This window comes from Salarias fasciatus, chromosome 13 (genome assembly GCF_902148845.1).
Source record: "Salarias fasciatus chromosome 13, fSalaFa1.1, whole genome shotgun sequence".
NCBI lineage: Eukaryota > Metazoa > Chordata > Actinopteri > Blenniiformes > Blenniidae > Salarias > Salarias fasciatus.
This window is the reverse complement of record NC_043757.1, coordinates 6,039,841-6,058,024: the sequence shown is the minus strand read 5'-3', so window position 1 is coordinate 6,058,024 and position 18,184 is coordinate 6,039,841. Positions and strand designations below refer to the sequence as shown.

The 18,184-nt window shown below is 44.2% G+C and overlaps 1 protein-coding gene across 2 annotated transcripts in view; it reads left to right on the top strand.

Moving 5' to 3' along the window:
* slc8a1b (solute carrier family 8 member 1b) overlaps positions 1-18,184 on the top strand; it is a 131,667-nt gene that overhangs the window by 101,191 nt on the left and 12,292 nt on the right. For both annotated transcript variants that reach the window (XM_030105863.1, XM_030105861.1), the window contains exons 6-7: positions 2,979-3,124; positions 7,163-7,262. In XM_030105863.1, coding sequence (XP_029961723.1) covers positions 2,979-3,124; positions 7,163-7,262 — 246 coding nt within the window. The remainder of the gene's footprint in view (positions 1-2,978; positions 3,125-7,162; positions 7,263-18,184) is intronic.

Sequence of the window (18,184 nt, the reverse complement as noted above, 5' to 3'; positions counted from 1 at the left end):
TACACTCCGCTTGTTTTTCACTGCATCATTTCATCCTGAAACTAAACAAAGCTCTTTATTCAGAATGATGAAGGTTGTTAAGCCCACGTTTTGCCACACAAAAGAGTTTTTAGCTTTTCGGACTGAATGCTGTTTTCCAAAATGCTCTGTTGGGAGTTTCAGTTAAATTTCCTGGCAAAACAGATATTTAATTAACATTAATTCAGCCAGCGGAGCTTCATGCCAAACACAATGCACGCTCCAATTTCTTGTCAGCTTGTCTTCCTGTGAAAAAAAATAACTGATAGTTTTGATTTTTTTTTTTATTTGAAGACATGGAAAATTACTTCTGGTGCAGAATCCAATGTGGCACAAGGAGTCGAACTTCTTGAAAAATCAGCTTGTTTCGTTAGTTTTCACGTTGAAGACTCCACAGCTCTGCTGAACAACCACGCAGCAAAAAAGCGAGGCGGAAGTCTGGATAGCTGCTTCGCTGTGCGTGCAGAACATGAACGACACGCTGAGGTTTGTTGTGAAGGACGAGTGGATCCACCTCCGCTCCGTCTCCTCTGTTGATCTGTTTCCACCGCGGCGTTTCACACAATTTATCTCTTATCTACAGACGTTTCAGCTTCTACACCTGCCGACTGAACAGTAAACATCAAGAAAACAAAACTGACAGCTCAAAGCTTTCACTTTAAAAGTGGAAGCTACGCATTGAGTCGGAGCGTTTTCATCGTTGCTTTCACCCGTTTCCACGAAGTTTCCCGGTTTTTGAAAAGGCTGTCATGCAAACGGGGCCAGTTTCTCTTCAACCGACGCTTCTGTGACACTTGTTGTGATCTTATTTGTTGAACATTATTGTGTTCATAACATTTATAAAACAATGATAAGCTTTTCGGATTAATAATACTGTAACTTCCTACATCCGTGTGCTTACTGCTCCAAAAAAAAAAAAAAAAAAAAAAAACACAAAAATGGTCCAAACAGCCATGACTATGAACAATAAAATACCAAAATCTGTCAAACAAATGAAAGCAGGGACTTGAGAAACTACAACATTATAAGAGCATCGAGCAGCTGAAGCTGTAGCTGATTTCAGTGGAAACTAAATCAGGAAGGAGATAAAGAAGGAGGCAGAGGGAGGGAAATAAAAGTTTTAACTGTGGGACGCAGACAAGGATCATAAGGAAAGAGATTTAGGAAGACAAAGACAGGTTTAGATCGTTATATAACAGAAATACTGTTGGAGGAGATTACGCGTGCCTCATTTACCGTTGATTTATTTAAAGATACAGCTTACAGTTCACGGCGAAACCTTTACTGGCAATAAAGTCAGAGGAAGTTTGGTCCAATCTGAAAATATTGAGTGTTTAATTATCTTGGATGAAGACAGCCCGGTGTATTCAGACACTCAGTGCGTCGGCTCCAGCCTGCGAGGCACATCCAGTTCTGTTTAATTGAGTCGAGCTGCAAAGGAGCAGAGTGAAGGACACCGGAGGGGGCGAAAAAATCAGAATGATAAATGGTGCAGACAGCAGCTTCGACAGGAAACAGCATCTTAGCCTGCAACACTCAACCTCTGTCAGGTCCATTTAAACACACACACACACACACACACACACACACACACACACACACACAGGCGCAGTGGGAGTGCAGCTAACAAGGGTAGCGCCGGGTCGCCATCGTCTCACCGCGGCTTTGCGTAGGCTGTTAATTGAGTTCATTAAATCAGCGTTACATGGCACGTAATGATGTGCGTTTGGGCCGGAACGTGGAAATCTCCGTATATTCTAGTCGGTTAAAAGTGAACCTTTCGAAGGGCAAATGACACGTAATTGGAACCAAGCCGCGCCGGCGGAGGAGGAGGAGGCTTTCGCCGCCATTTATTTATGCATCTGAACCTGTTAGGTAATTAAAGCTGGGTAAAGAGGTTGTGCCTCCATTAAAAATGTCCTCGTTTGAGGACGCTGGGTGTCGCGGCCCACAGGCGCATTTCACTGTGACTTTGCTTTCAAGTGTTTTTAAAGAAGTGGGAGGTGAGAGTCAGCGCGGCGGGTTTTCAGAACACTTGACTTAAACCTGAAGGGGGGTTTAACATATGACCCAGTCTGTATTTCAACAAAACCAAACGTTTACTGCAGAAAATGATGACAGCCTCAACAAAAAGCCAATTTTAATGATGTTTTCAGGTGTAAAAAATATCCTAAAATACATTACACAGAGCGGATAAGGGAAGGAATAATCGATGCGCTCTCGGTTGTTCATCCTTTAACCTCCACGCTAGATGATCACACAAGAAGCCGCAGCACCAAACTCTTCTTCTCGAGTTCACGGCCAACCGAAGTGCTCCTGGCAGAAATCTCCGTGGCCGTGTGTGCGGGCGGGCGAGCGTTCGGCTCCGTGTAGCCGCTCAGCTGAGGGGAACAAATGACCGGCGATCTGGCGTCGACCCTCGGTGCGCCGCGCTCTAATGGCAGGCGCTGACACGGGGAAGCGCTCCCCCATGGAAGATGTGATCATTGCTCTTCTCCCTGCCCGCCTCAGCCTTTGATACCGCCGCTCAGTTCTGGCCCCACAATGAATCTCAATTACTGACACACACCATAAAGACAGAGAAAAGGAAAAGAGTGCGTGAACGATGGAGCCGTGGATAATGAGGAGACAGGCGAATATTGAGGAAGGAAGTATTTTTCATTTAGTGAAGCTTCTGAAACTACTGGAGAGTGTAAACCCAATTAGATAAGTTGAAACCACGCTCACGTCTCCGTTTTAATTAAACACAAAGATTAGCTACAAGTGGAAATGATGAAGCGCCTTTTTTATGATCCCGGCTGCTTCGTTCAGTTCAAATATTCTCTTTCTTTCATCCAGGAAACAGAAAGCGGCTCTCACGCCGCCGTTTGCTGTGTGAACTGACCGCTGTGGTCCGGCGGTCGCTGTGAATGAATCTGGACCAGAGGAGGCTGACTTTGGTCGTTTTTTTATTTTTTCAGAGGAGCAGCAGAAAGAGGAGGAGGAGGAAGAAGAGGCTCTGACGGGCAAAGATGAAGAGGAGCGGCGCATCGCCGAGATGGGACGTCCCATGCTGGGCGACCACGTCAAGCTGGAGGTCATCATAGAGGAGTCGTACGAGTTCAAGGTGAGACGGCGTCTGTGCTCGGACCAAGGTTTACGATTAATGTTACGATCAGAAATGATTGGTCTGCACCAACACAGCACATTCATGATGATGTGTGTCGGGGTTTTGTGTGTGACTACTGGGCTGCCGATTCGACGGTAGAGTCGCCAGAGAGCTGCTGGTTCGATTTCCATCCCCAGCTCTCCATGTGTCAAAGGCTTCATTCACACTGCAGGCAGATTGGTCCAAGTCCGACTTTACGCGATGTGTGATCAACATCGGTGCGTTCCAGACGGTTTAAACAGCACAAATCAGGATGCTAATGTATCATACCTGAGGTAAACGGTCTTTACACAATTGAAATAATTTTACATTTTCAATTTTACAACCATTTCAACATATAATGTTGGTCAGGATGATTTTATTGGGTCATCCATAGTGAAATGTATGTAAATAGTGACAGCATTGGTTATGTTAGCTATTCAGGTCACAACGCAGCTCGTTTTACACAAAAAGCCCAATAAAGATGACTCTATGATGAAGTCCATTTAGCATTTAGAAGCTCTTTTATTTTACTTGAAAAAGTGAAGAGTGCACTGTTCTTAAGATGATGGTCTCTTCCCATCAGTCTGGATAAATAAAAATCAATCCACAGGACTCACGTATGACATTGAGCAATCCGGGGATTTCATTACACGAAGGTGAACGTGGTTGATTGACATCAGTAAACGCTTCTGGGAGTGCAGACTCCAGACGTTTCTGAAGGGCAGCTGTCTTCAGAAGCAGCATCACGAACATCTGTTGGTCAAATCCTTGCTTTTCCCCTTAAGTTAATAAATAAATGAGAAAACCAATGGTTTATTTATGAAGTTAGATCCAAATCATGAAACATTTTTAATAGTAATTACTTGTAATCTCTGTGTTATTGGCTGCTGAGGCAGACTGAGAAGCACATAGTGTCAAAAGTCCCAGATACACACACATTACACACACTTCTTACAAATTCGTCGCTCTCACATGTTACACGCTCAGACGCCTTTTCCATATATTCAGGACATAATTGTGCACGTATTGTTTTCCTGGCTTTATCTCTCCCACGCAGACTCTTTAAGACAAGTCTGTGTAATTACCACGTGTGTGTGTGTGTGTGTGTGTGTGTATGTGTGTGTGCGCGCCATCACTCCACCTACGTGCTCACACTAGACAGACAGTTAATAACAGCCGGTAATGGCTCGCCACTTGACAGGATACTATACTTTGTCAAGTTGTCCATGCATGAAATTGTGTGTGTTTGTGTGAACAGAGGCGTCCTGTAGTGACTGAAGGAGCCGAGCGTCGCACAAAGTGAAGCTCGCCCGTGTTTCTCATGAACGCCGAAGAGGCCAGGAAGTTCATTCTGATTCCCAAACCCGTCAAAGTCTTCGGTCCAGATCAGATCAGATCAGCGCATCATCCTCGTCTTTGATCTCTAACCACATCAGTTTTTATATCGCTGCGTCCAAAAACACATGAATGGAATTAGCTTTCTGGTACGTGGAATAAAACCTCTGCAAGCAGCGAGTGACTGATGAGTTGAATCTGATGTTTAGTTCTGCGTCTCAGTGGTGTGTTCCGTCTGCTCAAACACAAACGCTATTGATTTTATTAAGCAGAGTTACTTCTGTTAGTGTATCGTTTGTCTTTTTTAGACTTATCAAAGTCCTCAAGCAGGCTGGATAGAAACGCAAGTGGTGAATCGTTTCAGGCCTGCAGGCAGTGTTTCTGAAAACTTCTGTCAGCGACAGTAAATAAAATGCCTGAATTCGATCGGTGAGACTTGAGTGGGTTAACAAAAGGATTTGGAATTTTAAACTCAGAAAACACATGATTTGGAACTTTTTTTGTGAAGTTCAGGCATTCAGACATGCTAGAAATACACATGAACCAGATCCAAACAGTCTAAAATGGTAAAATCGAAGTTGTTTTATGTTTTGTTACATCGGCTTACTGACTGATACTAAATTAATAATTGTGATGTTAAAAGCAAAAATAAAGAAGCACCTTGATTTCTTACTCAAAAGCTTTATTTTTCCTCCAGAATCTGAACCACTTATCGGTCCAGATGTAAGAAGAAAAGAGAAGCTGTATTTATTTATTGATATGCCGCATTTACATTCAGCTGCTCATCCAAGACCATTAAAAACAGTATATTCTGTGATTATTCTCATAAATGTTAGTTGGAAAAGGAAAGGTGGGTTTGATCGATGCAGGTTGACATGATCGTTCGTCATTCAAGTGATTTGAATATTTACCACTGTAGAGACACATGCACATGCACGTGCACATCAGTGCATGTGCATTTCAAATAAAAATAAGAGAGAAGAAATTAAACCACGGGAGTGAAAAAAAAACACAAACATAAACATGCAGTCAAAAAAGCTCTGCAGAGAGCAGTTAAATAAAAAACTCAAGCGCACAAACGGCTGAGTAAATCTTGCTGTGTGTGAGTGTGCATGCGAGCGTGCATGTGAGCGTGCGTGTGTCTCCACAGCAGCAGCAGCAGTGAGGAACCATTCACCCCCATAAGCTCCGTTCAACACAATTAGCGTCCCAGAGTCTCTCTGAAGTGGAAGAAAGAGGCGAAAGCGATCCCCACCGCTCTGCTAATTAGAGTGTGTGTGTGTGTGTGTGTGTGTGTGTGTGTGTTTGCACTCTCAAGTGTTTGCTGTTATCTTAATCTGTCATAGTTTCCTCCTGTTTGAAGAAAACAGCGAAGGAAAGAAAAATGAAGGAAAGGGAGAGAAATGGTGTAGAAAGGGAAAAATATAATTAATATCACAGATGTTTACTTTGGTAAACACTTCATTGTGCGCTGTGTGTCCATTTCACCTGTATTATAAAAATAATGTAAGAAAACTTGAATAAGAGTGAAGTCTTAACATGCAAACAGCCAACTCTGAATCTGATCCAGGGGAAAAAAAAAAAAAAGCTCTATTTTGTGTTTGAGGTGAGAGACGAACTGTCAGGTTGAATTTCTGGGAAAAGGTCTGTATTTTCACACAGCGAGAACTGAGTCACTTCAATACACAACGCTGGGAGCTTTCTTCTTTTGTTGTTGTTTTTTTCTGCCGTATTTTGAAAAGCGGACGACAAATGGAGGATTGAGCTCTTCATTATTTATCAGTGAAATTTAAAATGAGTTATACCCACAAACTGATCCATTTTCCAACCATTATTTCCCCATAGCGTTTCCCTCTGCCTCAGAAAGCCTCAGTGGAAGTGTGTCGGGACGGAAGCCATTGATTTCTGCCTTCTTCATGTCAGACACTTTCTCATACTTTTATATACAAACATGAAACATTTAAAGCTATCGGTTATCCAGCATTCCCTATTTATCACCTCCTGATCTTTTATTCATATATTGTTTATTTACCATCGCTTCCCATGCTTCAGATACGTCTCCACCCAGTGTAATCATTAAACATTTTCTCTTAACATTTGCTACATGAGCTGCATGATACTGAATGTTCATGCAATGCTAGATGAGGTCTGTGTTTTTTTGAGCTAATTGCACAATTTGCTGTGCATGAATGCACAGTTCAGGTCGGAATCTTTTTTGTTTTTTTGCACTTAATACAGAAAATACAATAAATGTGAAGATGCAGTGCGAAGATGAATGAAAGAGTGTGAAGCAGTTTGTGGTTTTGTGTTGTAAGAACGAATGTGTGTCACCTGTAGGATGTAGGAAATTGTCCATAAGGAGTGAATGAACTCATCTCTTTTTGTTTTATGTCTTTCTGGGACCCTGGACTCCACGCTGCTCCCAGTGGACGTTGCCTTGTGTTAAATGTGACTGGTTGAAGTGCTAAAAAAATGACAAATATATGTGTAGTTTGGAAGAATGTTTCATCAGTGATGAAGGTAAATGTTCACCAGAATCAGTTTTCATCAAACAGGCGTCAGAGAAATGTTAAATGATTAATGATTACTCATAAATGAACCGTTTCTCCGGTCTGGATGAGCTGATGGCGGGACTTGACATTTTGAGGGTAAAGCGTCGTGTGTTTGTCCTTTTGGCAGAACACGGTGGACAAGCTGATCAAGAAGACCAACCTGGCTCTGCTGGTGGGAACCAACAGCTGGAGGGACCAGTTCATAGAGGCCATCACCGTCAGCGCAGGTAAGGAACGGTCAAACATCGTGTCTTACAGCCACCGGCCACTGGTCATCGTCTGGACATCATTTACCCAGAGACGCTGCTCTCGAATCCTTCCGCCGACTCACTTTTTCTCCTCCTCACACATCAGAATGTTCCCTCAGCACCTCGTCTGACCCGCACAGGCAGTCTTAATGTGGTCTTAATGTTATGGTCGATGAGTTTATGGAGCAGATGTGTTTGTGTGATGAAGAATTGGGCGTGAAGAATCCTTTCAGTGTGAACAGCTGCAGCTTTGCGGTTCTGCTCCATTTGTTCTGATGATCAATGTAATCCGAAATATCCCCAAATTTCACGAACGCCCGACTCTCTGTGTCATTTCACGCTCAGAGTGCGTGTCTGAGTGTGTGTGCACGGTGAATGGACTTTTGATGGGTTGGACAGACAACAGCTGACCAGAAGGGAGATAAAAGTTAAGGACTGTTGTGGGGGAAATGAGTGTGTTTTGACCCGCACGACGACAGAAAAACAAGAGTGTATGTAGAAAAGGTCTGTGGTAAAACTGATGACAACTTTCAAATCGGTCATTGAGGTGCTAATAGAATCATCCATTTTGCTTATTTAGAAGCAAACCCTGACCAAAAAGATACACTGAGCTCCAGCTCCTCAGCTTCAGCCTGACGTTTCACTTCCTGTCCCGTCATGTGTGTTTCCTCTCATTCTCTGTGCAATATTTTTATATAAGAAAGTCCAGAAGAGTATTCCCCATGAGGACAAATAACGCACGTGTTGATCCTGAGCCTGAAAGACGGGATTATTTAACACATCGGTGTCTGAGCCTGCGATAGACCGAGCTGACGTTAACGTCCCGTGAAGACGGAGACGGAGAGCAGGAGACAATATATCATGCAAACAAAGAATGACAGCGCCAATGCCTGTGAGACGCGCACGTGACGCACGAAAGGAAAGGAAAGAAAGCATGAGTAAGCTACGGAGAGGGGGAAGAAGACATCAGAAGAACTCAGCAACACATGAGCGGAGGGGCGTGTGTGTGTGTGTGTGTGTGTGTGTGTGTGTGTGTGTGTGTGTGTGTGTGTGTGTGTGTGTGTGTGTGTGTGTGTGTGTGTGTGTGTGTGTGTGTGTGTGTGTGTGTGCGTGTGTGTGTGAGAAGACAGAAAGCAGCAGCAGCACTGCAGGATCTTCGCAGCCCGCTGGCTACCAGAGGTAACTCGCCCTCTGGAGGATGCGGAACGTTACTGCAGCTCATTAATGGAACGACAGAGGAAACTAAAAGATTCAAGGAAGCTGATGCTGCAGAGGAGTTTTAAAATTCAGCAGCCGACTGAATGAAAATCTCTCCTGTCTGTCACTTTGCAGGTTCAGATAAAGGACACTGATATCGTCTTTTTGTTGTATTTTGCTTCCGTCGTGCAGATTTTACAATCCATCGCTGGGCAAGAGTGTCCAGTTCGCCTCGTGTGTGAGCTCAGGAGGAAACTGCAATGAGGTGCAAGATGCAAACAACATTTCTTAACCCGCAACCTTCTTCAGAGCATTTCTCACTAATATTTGCAGAATGTCGGGATGAAAGCACCTGACTCTGTCTCCATGGAGGAAAATGCAAGTTTTCTGAAAGTCCTGCCACTGCACATGAGCAAAACTTCTCTTTTCACTCAAAACACTGTGGTGTAAGCACCGCCTCCGTACAGTGCAGAGTGAAGTGTTTATTTTCAGTGTCACGCTGATTTTAACCATTGTGTAAAATCAAGGGGAACATTTTCCCAAGTATATGGACGTTGTCAAACTTTTACAAAAAGTTTTTGTTGTTTTATCAGACTGTTCACTGTATTTACTGCAGAGTTTTCATTCTAAGTCTTAACTTTCTATTATAAGGAAAAAGCCGTAATTTGCTTCCAAACCAAGAATTCAACCGTTTACTTAATCTGTGTTGACACTGAAGCTGGAATAAAACATTTCTGTGCATTTATAAAAAGTGGCACGGCTAATTACTGTGAATGGAAAAAAAACAAAGAAAAGAAATCTTCCAACCTGAATCTGCCGCTGCTGCCGTCCCCAGAAGAGTGTTTCTATTAGTGCATTGTTTGTCTGCAGCCTGCACACTCTCTTCAGTGTCTTCAAATAACTTCATTGTGTGTGTGAGTGTGTGCGTGTGTGTGTGTGTGTGTGTGTGTGTGTGTGTGTGTGTGTGTGTGTGTGTGTGTGTGTGTGTGTGTGTGTGTGTGTGCGCTTTAGTTAGCCGGCCTGTCAGCCAGCCTTTGTTGGCGAGCCGATGCTATTAATGAAAAGGCCTGTCTTTGCTGTCTTATCTGGGATTAACTTGTCTTGGCTGACTCTGTGTGTGTGTGTGTGTGTGTGTGTGTGTGTGTGTGTGTGTGTGTGTGTGTGTGTGTGTGTGCGTGTGTGTGTGTGCGTGTGTTTGCATTGAACAGACAGCAGTTAAAAGGCAGTGTGTGCCGTTTGAGATCCTCTCCTGGTTTTTCCGGGTCCTTCTACATGAAGCCGATTGGACCTCGGACCGTTCAAAGCGTTTGAGCTCGGGAGCCGATTGGCTGCTCGCAGATCAAACAGGAAGTTGGCATCCAGCTGTGAAACGACGGTGAACGAAGAGCAAAGAGATGAAGCAGCGAAAACAACTGACGAGAGGAATCAAGTTCGCGCTGAGGAAATTAAAATGAAGGCGGGGAGAAACGTCGAGGCATTCAGTTCTGGAAGTGAGCCGGGCGCCGCGATGAATGCACGCTGCAAATATTTACTGGGAGCTACGGGGAGCTGGGATCCATTTAAAATCAATCGCATCTCAGCTTTCATTGACTGGTTTTTACTACTCGGCGCCATTCATGCCCAGCAGGTTTTTAAAGACTCGCTTCCTCCTTTAACTCCACTAATTTGTGATTCCGGCTCCGGTGATACCAAAATAAACCTCAATGGAAATCCGGAGAGCAACAAACGTCGTTCTTTTTTCCAATCGGAGTAATTTCTGTTTGATTAGCAATACAAGAGGCAAAAAACTGGACTGACTGGAAGCAATTAGGAAACAAATATTAAGCACCATGCTGAATCAAAAGAAGCTAAATAGATTCAGTGAAAACTTTTATAGCATTTTGAGGCTTTGTTAAAATAACAACGGCGCTCAGAGTCACTGAAAACGCAAGTTTTGAGAAGCAAATCCCTTTTAGAGCAATAAGAATGAATTGAATTCCAGTGAAGCGCAGGACAGCTTTGATTAAGCTCTGGTGGATTTGGATTTTTAAAAAAAAAGACTCCAGTCATGTTTATCGACTGTTCTCCGTTTCACTTCGCTCCCATTTACTGCGCCTCGGCTCAGGTTTCATTCCTCCCGCTCTCCGTCTCCATCCAGCTTAATTACCAAACACTGGAAAAAGGTCAAAGATTAATTACTTTTTCTGCTAACAGTAAAAAAGTTCACTCCGTGGTGGCGGCATGCAGAGGAAATGAGGATATTTGGCGGTGACACTCGGCAGAGCCGGGTCACCTTCGCTGGGCCGGATTAATGGATGGATGGAGAAATGGATGGATGTGTGAAGAGAAGGATGAAGGATGAAAGCATCGGAGACAAATACAGCGACGGTGAGGTGAAGCTACAGAAAGGCTTGATGTAATGTTCTGGACTGATACCAAAAAAAACAAAACACAGTAAGTTGGCTTTGGAAGGAAAGAGACGAGGAGGAGGAGAAGAAAGACGAGTTTACAGCGAGCTGAAACAACTCAGAGCAAGAAATGAAGAGAGAAAACATCAGTCGTGGTGGAACTCTGCAGTGGGAGATGTCTGTGCCCTTGTTTTTCAACAAGCTTGACGCACACATGGACACGCCACACGCACACACACACACACACACACACACACACACACAGTCTAAATGGAGACGTGCTGTAACTTGGCAGCTCATCCCTTCAGACACACACTGCTGGTTCAAGGACTCCAACAAGTCGGACTGAAGCTGTGCTGGATTTAATACACTCTCTGATAAGCCGGCATCTTCTCATCTCGTCTCGTCTCGTCTCGTCTCGTCTCGTCTTTCTTACCTCTGTCTCTGCCTCTCATCTTCTCTCCAACTATTTTAGATTGAAATCAAGAATAAAACCCCTTTAAAAATCTCTCACATGTTGCGTTTTATCGTAGATGTGAAGACAAATGGTTTCACTGCTCAGATCTTAGATCTGCTCACAAACAGAGTTTCCGTTAAGATGCAGCTTCTCTGCTTCGCATAGACATTTAAAATCTGCCACGACTTGAACTTTAGGTCAACACATCATCACACCGATTTGGCACGAACAGCGACGTGCGCGTTTGTTCACATGGACGTGCGCACGACAACCCCGCTGAGACGCTGACATTCATCTACAAGCCAGAACCCTGCATTTGGCCTTTGAAGGCCGTTGAAAATGCCAGTGCGTTGCTTTGTGTGTGTGTGTGTTTCCCCCCTCGTGTGGGTGTTTCCCTGCGCTCAGGCAGATTATTCCCTGGATGATTTTCTCCCGAGACGTTTTGCAGGTTGTGTGTTTATTCATCATCGTTAACTGACGGCGACAAACTAACCGAGGCTGCTGAAAAGGTTGAATCCTTCATGCATTTGTTCATATTTACAAATCGTTTGTCTGAGAACGAAGCGTTTTGTTTACGTTTTGGATCAAACGCCGTTTCCCTGTCGGTGATAAATGAGCTCTGGAAGGATGAGGTCGCATGTTGGGAGAGTAATCGTCTGCTGGAGTCGTTTCTCTGATTGTGTCCGTTTTACCCACGATGCACCTCGACAGAGCGCTCGACGCTTTGCGGAATGGTCCGCTCTGGTTCATCAGTTGTCGTGACACGGAGCGAGTAATGGCAGGTGGCAGACGGAAATCAATCACAGCCTCCACTCCGATAATCCGATGAGCGAAGGTGATCAGGGAGGCGGTGCGAGGAACCGAGGAACCGTCTCCTCTGATTGAAAGTGCCTCACAGGTGTCAAACACGTTTTAGTCAGGCGCCACATGCGAGCCCAGTTCCTCTGGAGCGGGCCAGACCAGGTTTTCTTGCAGGTTAAAGTTAATAGTCTGAACCTGGAAGGTAAATCTGGAACTGAACTATCGTCACACCGCTGTTTTCAGATCGATGATTCTCCTGTTGGACGTGCGTTATTATTGTGTGATTTTTCAGAACGCCGCATAGGGAGGCGCGCACACACACCGTTTGTTTTTTTTTTTTCTTTTCTTTTCTTTGTTCAGAGACGGACTAAACAGCGCAGGCACAAACAGCAGAGAGGAGAAATCAATCGAAAGGAAATCAAGGGGGAATGAGGGATTGTTAGGACAGATAATGAGGGGAAAATAGTGAAACAAAGTGAAAGGAGATTGATGTGTGACCACTCCACACTCCACTGCCTTCTAATTACTGAGTCGGCGTGGTGCAGTTCGTCTCCTTCCTCCTCTCAGCGGCTTTTAATGTGTGCGTTTGTCCACACGAGTGTCGGGAAGGTTTTAAACACCGAAGCTGCAGAAAAAACCGCCGCTCAGATGTTTGTAGTTGTGTTTCAGTGGAAGGCGATGTGAACGATCGTCTTACTCTGGGGTGTCAAACATAAGGCCCGTGGCCCAAAAAGGGAGTTTGCAAGCTGTTATCGGGAGGCACAAACCACTGAAGCACTTCATGTAGACCAACTGTGTTAAAGAATGCTAATGACCGATTATCAAATTCCTGTCAGCTGATCCCTGATTGATCGTGTCGACGGAGCGTGTTGGAAACAGAGACGAGATTTTTTTTTTTTTTTTGGAGAGGTTTTGACCTGGAAAGTTCGGTTAATAGATTCATTTCATGCATGAAGATGCAATTCAGCTTCGTTAAGCTGTCAGCTGTCTTCGCGAAGCTCTGCAGCGACTCTGAGGCCTGACAGATTGACTGCGTGCGTGCGTGCGTGCGTGCGTGTGTGCGTGCGTGCGTGCGTGTGTGCGTGCGTGCGTGTGTGTGTGTGAGAGAGAGAAGCAGGCAGGATGACAGGACCAGTAGAACATGAATATAAACATGAGCATGTCAGCATGATTTCTGCCACACACACACACACACACACACACACAATCAGCACGGTGAAAGACGGACGCCCGAGGAAAGAATTCATCATTTTGGGAGACGATCTTCTGACAACTTGGTCAGACTCGTCCGTTGCTGATGGACAGGATGGAGGAGATTTTGAGGATTACGGACCGATCTTCAGAAGCTCGTCCGACACTTTGGCCGCCGCTTTTCGTGACAACCACGGCGTTTCGCCGGCGTGACTTAAATCGGCGCTAATGAGAGGCTCGTCGTCAGGGACGTTTGGAGAAACGTGAATGAATGACGGGCCGTCTTCCTCCACTGTCAGGATCTACATTCTGTCCATGATCTCGTATATATTTGTGTGTGTGTGTGTGTTTGTATTTGCCTTAAAATCATGCCAGGTAGTCCCCAGTGTGTGTATTTATTCTGTCGCTCTCCCCTGAGTGTGTCCCTCTCCTCTGATCTCAGTCCATCTGTGCGTCGGGCTCAGCCCTGCTGGCTGAGATGTATGCATCCTGACATAAATTATCCAGAGTGTCTGTAATGGAAAGTGATCGAAGGCTTGTTTTTGAGCTTCTCCTGGGTTTTCCTGCCCAGGAGCTTGTTTGGTCACATCAGTTTCAAACCTCCCTGTGAGCGTGTGTGTGTGTGTGTGTGTGTGTGTGTGTGTGTGTGTGTGTGTGTGTGTGTGTGTATAGAGGCATACGTGTCTGTGTCTGTTCGCCGAGGCCGACAGCTGTATGAGTGACTGTTACAAGTTCCCTGGGCGCCGACCAGATCAGTTTAAAACAACACAGTCTTACACACACACACACACACACACACACACACTCATGGACTCACACTTGGCTTGGCTAACAGCGTGTCTGGAGAGGACTGCAGTCTATCACCGGCTGCCTTGACCTATAAAAGCGGCGTTTGTTGGCGGCGATAGGTAAAAGACGAGGAAGCAGGCTCACAGGCAAACCGGAGAGAGAAGAGGCCAAATAAGGAGGAGAGCGCCGCTGCGATCCTGATTCTGATCCTGACTCACGATAAATGAACAAACTGTGAAGAACACGATATCTCTGATGACGGTGATCTCCGTCTTCCCGGACGTCACTTTAATTAGATTTAACCAGAGACCCTGGTGAGGATTAATCATGCAGATTAAGATGAAATGCTGAAATCAGAGCAGAAGTGGGTTTGAGCTGATAATCTGTAGCAGGCAGTGTCGCTAAATGGTTGATTAATGGGCCATTGATCTCCTCGTGGTCACCTTGTGAGCCCGGGGTTGGCCATTGATTCCCTTGGAAGCAGACACACATACAGCAGGGTTTACGAGTGGAAACGTCGGCTGTGGTGCTCAGACGAACTGAACGCTTCTATTAAGTCCCCTCCAAAGTGGGCTTTTTCTTCTGGGACTTGAAATGTGTGACATTTTTAACATTTGTTCGTTTTATTACAAAAACCGGTCATTCTGATTGATCACTGTCATATTGCCATATTTGTTTTTGGGTGATTTTTATTTCACAGCTCTCAGTAAAGTGTTTTATATATATATACAGTAACCATCTTTTGTCCGGTCAGCATTTTTCCCCCCAGCTTTGTCTGACGTTTCAATTTATTTTGTGTTGTTATGCGAACCCCGGCCAGCCTCTTTTCAGAGGCTTCACATAATTGCCGCACTCAGAGAGTCGGATAAAGTGGATGTCGATGGTGTTTTGAGTGACAGGAGGTTGTAGAGGGATGAAGGAGATTTAGTGGAATAAAACAAGAAAGTGACAGAGAATAATCAATTATACAAAACCCATATCAGCAAAATGTGGCCAAGAATGAAAGGCTGACGGGGAGAGCGGAAAGGAATTACTCTGGGATATCCACTTTATCGGGATAATGCATACCTGAGCGTGGACGCAGAGGGAAACAGCGAGTCAAGTAAAATAGAGATATGGGGATGAAGTAGCTCAGCCATATACGCCAAATTGGACAAAAGTGACAGTGAAGAAAATAGGACGTGTTTCAGCTTGCATGGATTCCTAAAAAGGACAACCACACACACTCAGATTCCACCTACAGAGACAAACCGCGAACACGTGTTTTTGTTTTGTGGAACTTAAACAGAAAAACCCAACTCATGGAAAATCAGATTTCAACCAAAAACCTTCTGTTCAGAGTAAAGAGTGATGATCAGTCCACCGGTGTTCGGCCTGATAGCTGTGTCTCTTCTGACAAGATTAACCCAATGAATCACCACAAAATAACGGCAACAATTAGGCCGACACCACAGAACCCCGGCATCTTTTCAACAGAGTTCTGCTTCTGCAAAGACAGCAATGGCAAAAAGACATAATTGATTATCACTTTTTATGGCACAAACCGAGAGTTTGATTCTTAAATATATGTTTTTCTTTAAAAAAAAAAAAAAAAAAAAATCTTTGAAACTATATAAAACAGTCCAAATATTGAAAAACTTGGAATAAATTGTGAACTGAAAATATGTATTATTTTTTTTTGCATCTACTCCGAAAAAATGCTGCTTTTGAAGTTGAGGTTAAGAACTGAACCCCTTTCAGGGACATTAATGAATAACTGGTGAAGAAAACTCAAACTCAGAGCAAATGTTAATATCAATACCTAAATACTTTTCTCTCATTCAAGCCTAATATCAACTTTTGATGTGTTTGGATGCTGGAGATGTTCTCAATAATCCTTCAATCAGTCCGTCTGTCTTTCACCTGCGTGGAATGACTGGATGGATTTTCATGTCAAATGAGGAATTCTCAGCAAACACCTTCACCCAGGGAGGATAATAGGTTTAACAGCGTCTGTCTCATCAGATAAACTCTCTTTCAAAGCAGTATTTCCTGCACGGCAGTGAAGACACTGCTGTGTGGAACCTTTGGCAGGTTTGTGGTAAAAGTGCCTCTTAATCATCAGGTAATATCATCAGGAAGTGGCAGGACTGGGTTCAGTGGAGAGATTGAGGGATTTTTCTCAAGTCATCATTATCCCCAAAAGAGACGAGGTTCTGTCCCCAAGTGGTTTGAAACCTGTGATAAGAAGTAATGATGCTGTTTGGAAGGCAAAGCGTCACCAAACGCTGACGGCGGATGGTTTCTGAGCTGGATGACCTTCCTCTCTCCGCTGGGATTCAAACCCAAGTGCAAAATTTCTTCTAAGAAAGTGTCAGGTTGAGCTGCACACCGTCGTCCTGCGTGGTCGAGGGACTTTAAATGAGAATTAAATGTGAAAAAAATTACACTTATAGTTACATCGTGGCTTTAAAATTAAAAAAAAAAAAAAAAATCCATGCAGCACTTCATGGTGCATGTTGGGTGATCCTTTAGTCACTTTCCCCAGCAGGGTCACAACACTCCGGCACGTGAGGGGCTTGTAACCGACGCCTCCACAGACAGGTACAAAGAAATGAAAGAGAAAGAGACACAAAGAGAAGAGCTGAGGAGGTGACAGAAGGGGACACATAAACAGAAATAAAGAGAAAGCGAGCCGGGAATGGCTCCATTCAGCCGTAACAGATGGCGAGCTGCTGACTGGAAAATGTGACACAGCTCAGGTCTTCTTTTATAATTCATAACCGAGTGTCTGTGCCTGCGCATTGTTCCAAACCGTCGCCGTGGACGAGGCCGCCGCTCCCCGCGCTGACCTTCTACCGGTCATTCATAGTTGATGATACATGATACATGTATATTTAATGACATTAAACCGGGGGCGCGACCTCCGAGCGGAGTATCGGCCGCGTTCGAGTACATTAATTATTGTGTTAATCCACGCTGATGTGCGTTAATCGTCGAACACAAAGTCTGGATGTGGTTCGTGACTTATGTTTAATGACTTTAATATCAAGGTGGCTTGTAAGTTTAATCTTACAAACGGAGGTGAAGACTAACAGCAGCGCTGCCTGGAACTCCTCAGAGGATAATCGAAGTGCACGTACTTCCCCGCTATAATTAAGTTTCAGTTATCTCTAAATGAGATATGTTCTTCTTTAACTTTCCTCTTTAATTCCTGATATTGCAACACATGTATCTTCATTTTTCTGGCATATAAGTGACTTTAGTGTTTGTCATCTTCAGGTCAGGACTAAGGTCCTGTAAACATGGCCGTGTAAACGCAGAACTTTTCTGAAATGACAAACTTTCCTTTGAAGCCTTGTCGTGTAAGTGGGGTCTAAATCCACCAGAACACTCGTGCACAACACATATGAGAGAACTGGGATGAACGGAGGACTGGACGTGTTGAATGTGACGTCTGTGAGCCGGATCACGGTGCCGGGGAGCAGAGTCACTGCAGCAGCAGCACATTCGCCGTCCGTGGCCTCATGTGGAGAAATGCTGAAAGATGTTGACTCCAAACAGACACAGGGCGCAGAAAAGTCTTTCAAAGGCGCCTTTTCACTTTCAGACTTTTGTCATTTTTACAGAAAAGATTCAAAACAAAAAATGGATTTGAAGGAAAAACACAGCGAGACTCTGGAACGGCAGTGAAGCAACGGCAAGAATAATCACTAAAACATTCAGTTCTCTCTGAGTAAGACGTCAGATTGCTCCATTCATGTTTTCACTTGCCTGGAAGTTTTGAGGATGGATTTGTTGTTTCTTTGAAAACACAAACGAAGCATTCACTTTGTCTGATCAACTTATTGTGTTTTTTACTGCTGTAAAATTGTCAAAAATGTGTAATCAATGAATGCTTCTGCTGATATTCCTAAACGCGAGGATCTTCTCTATTTCTCTTGTGGTTTCTTTTCATGAGATTTTCTTGTTCTACTCGTACAAGTATCAGTAGAAACGTACTGATACTCAACACACATCTACCCTATAGCCCATAACTTCAAGGGATTCCAAGGATGGGAATATATTGGTCGATCCATGATTGAACCATGTTGTTTTGT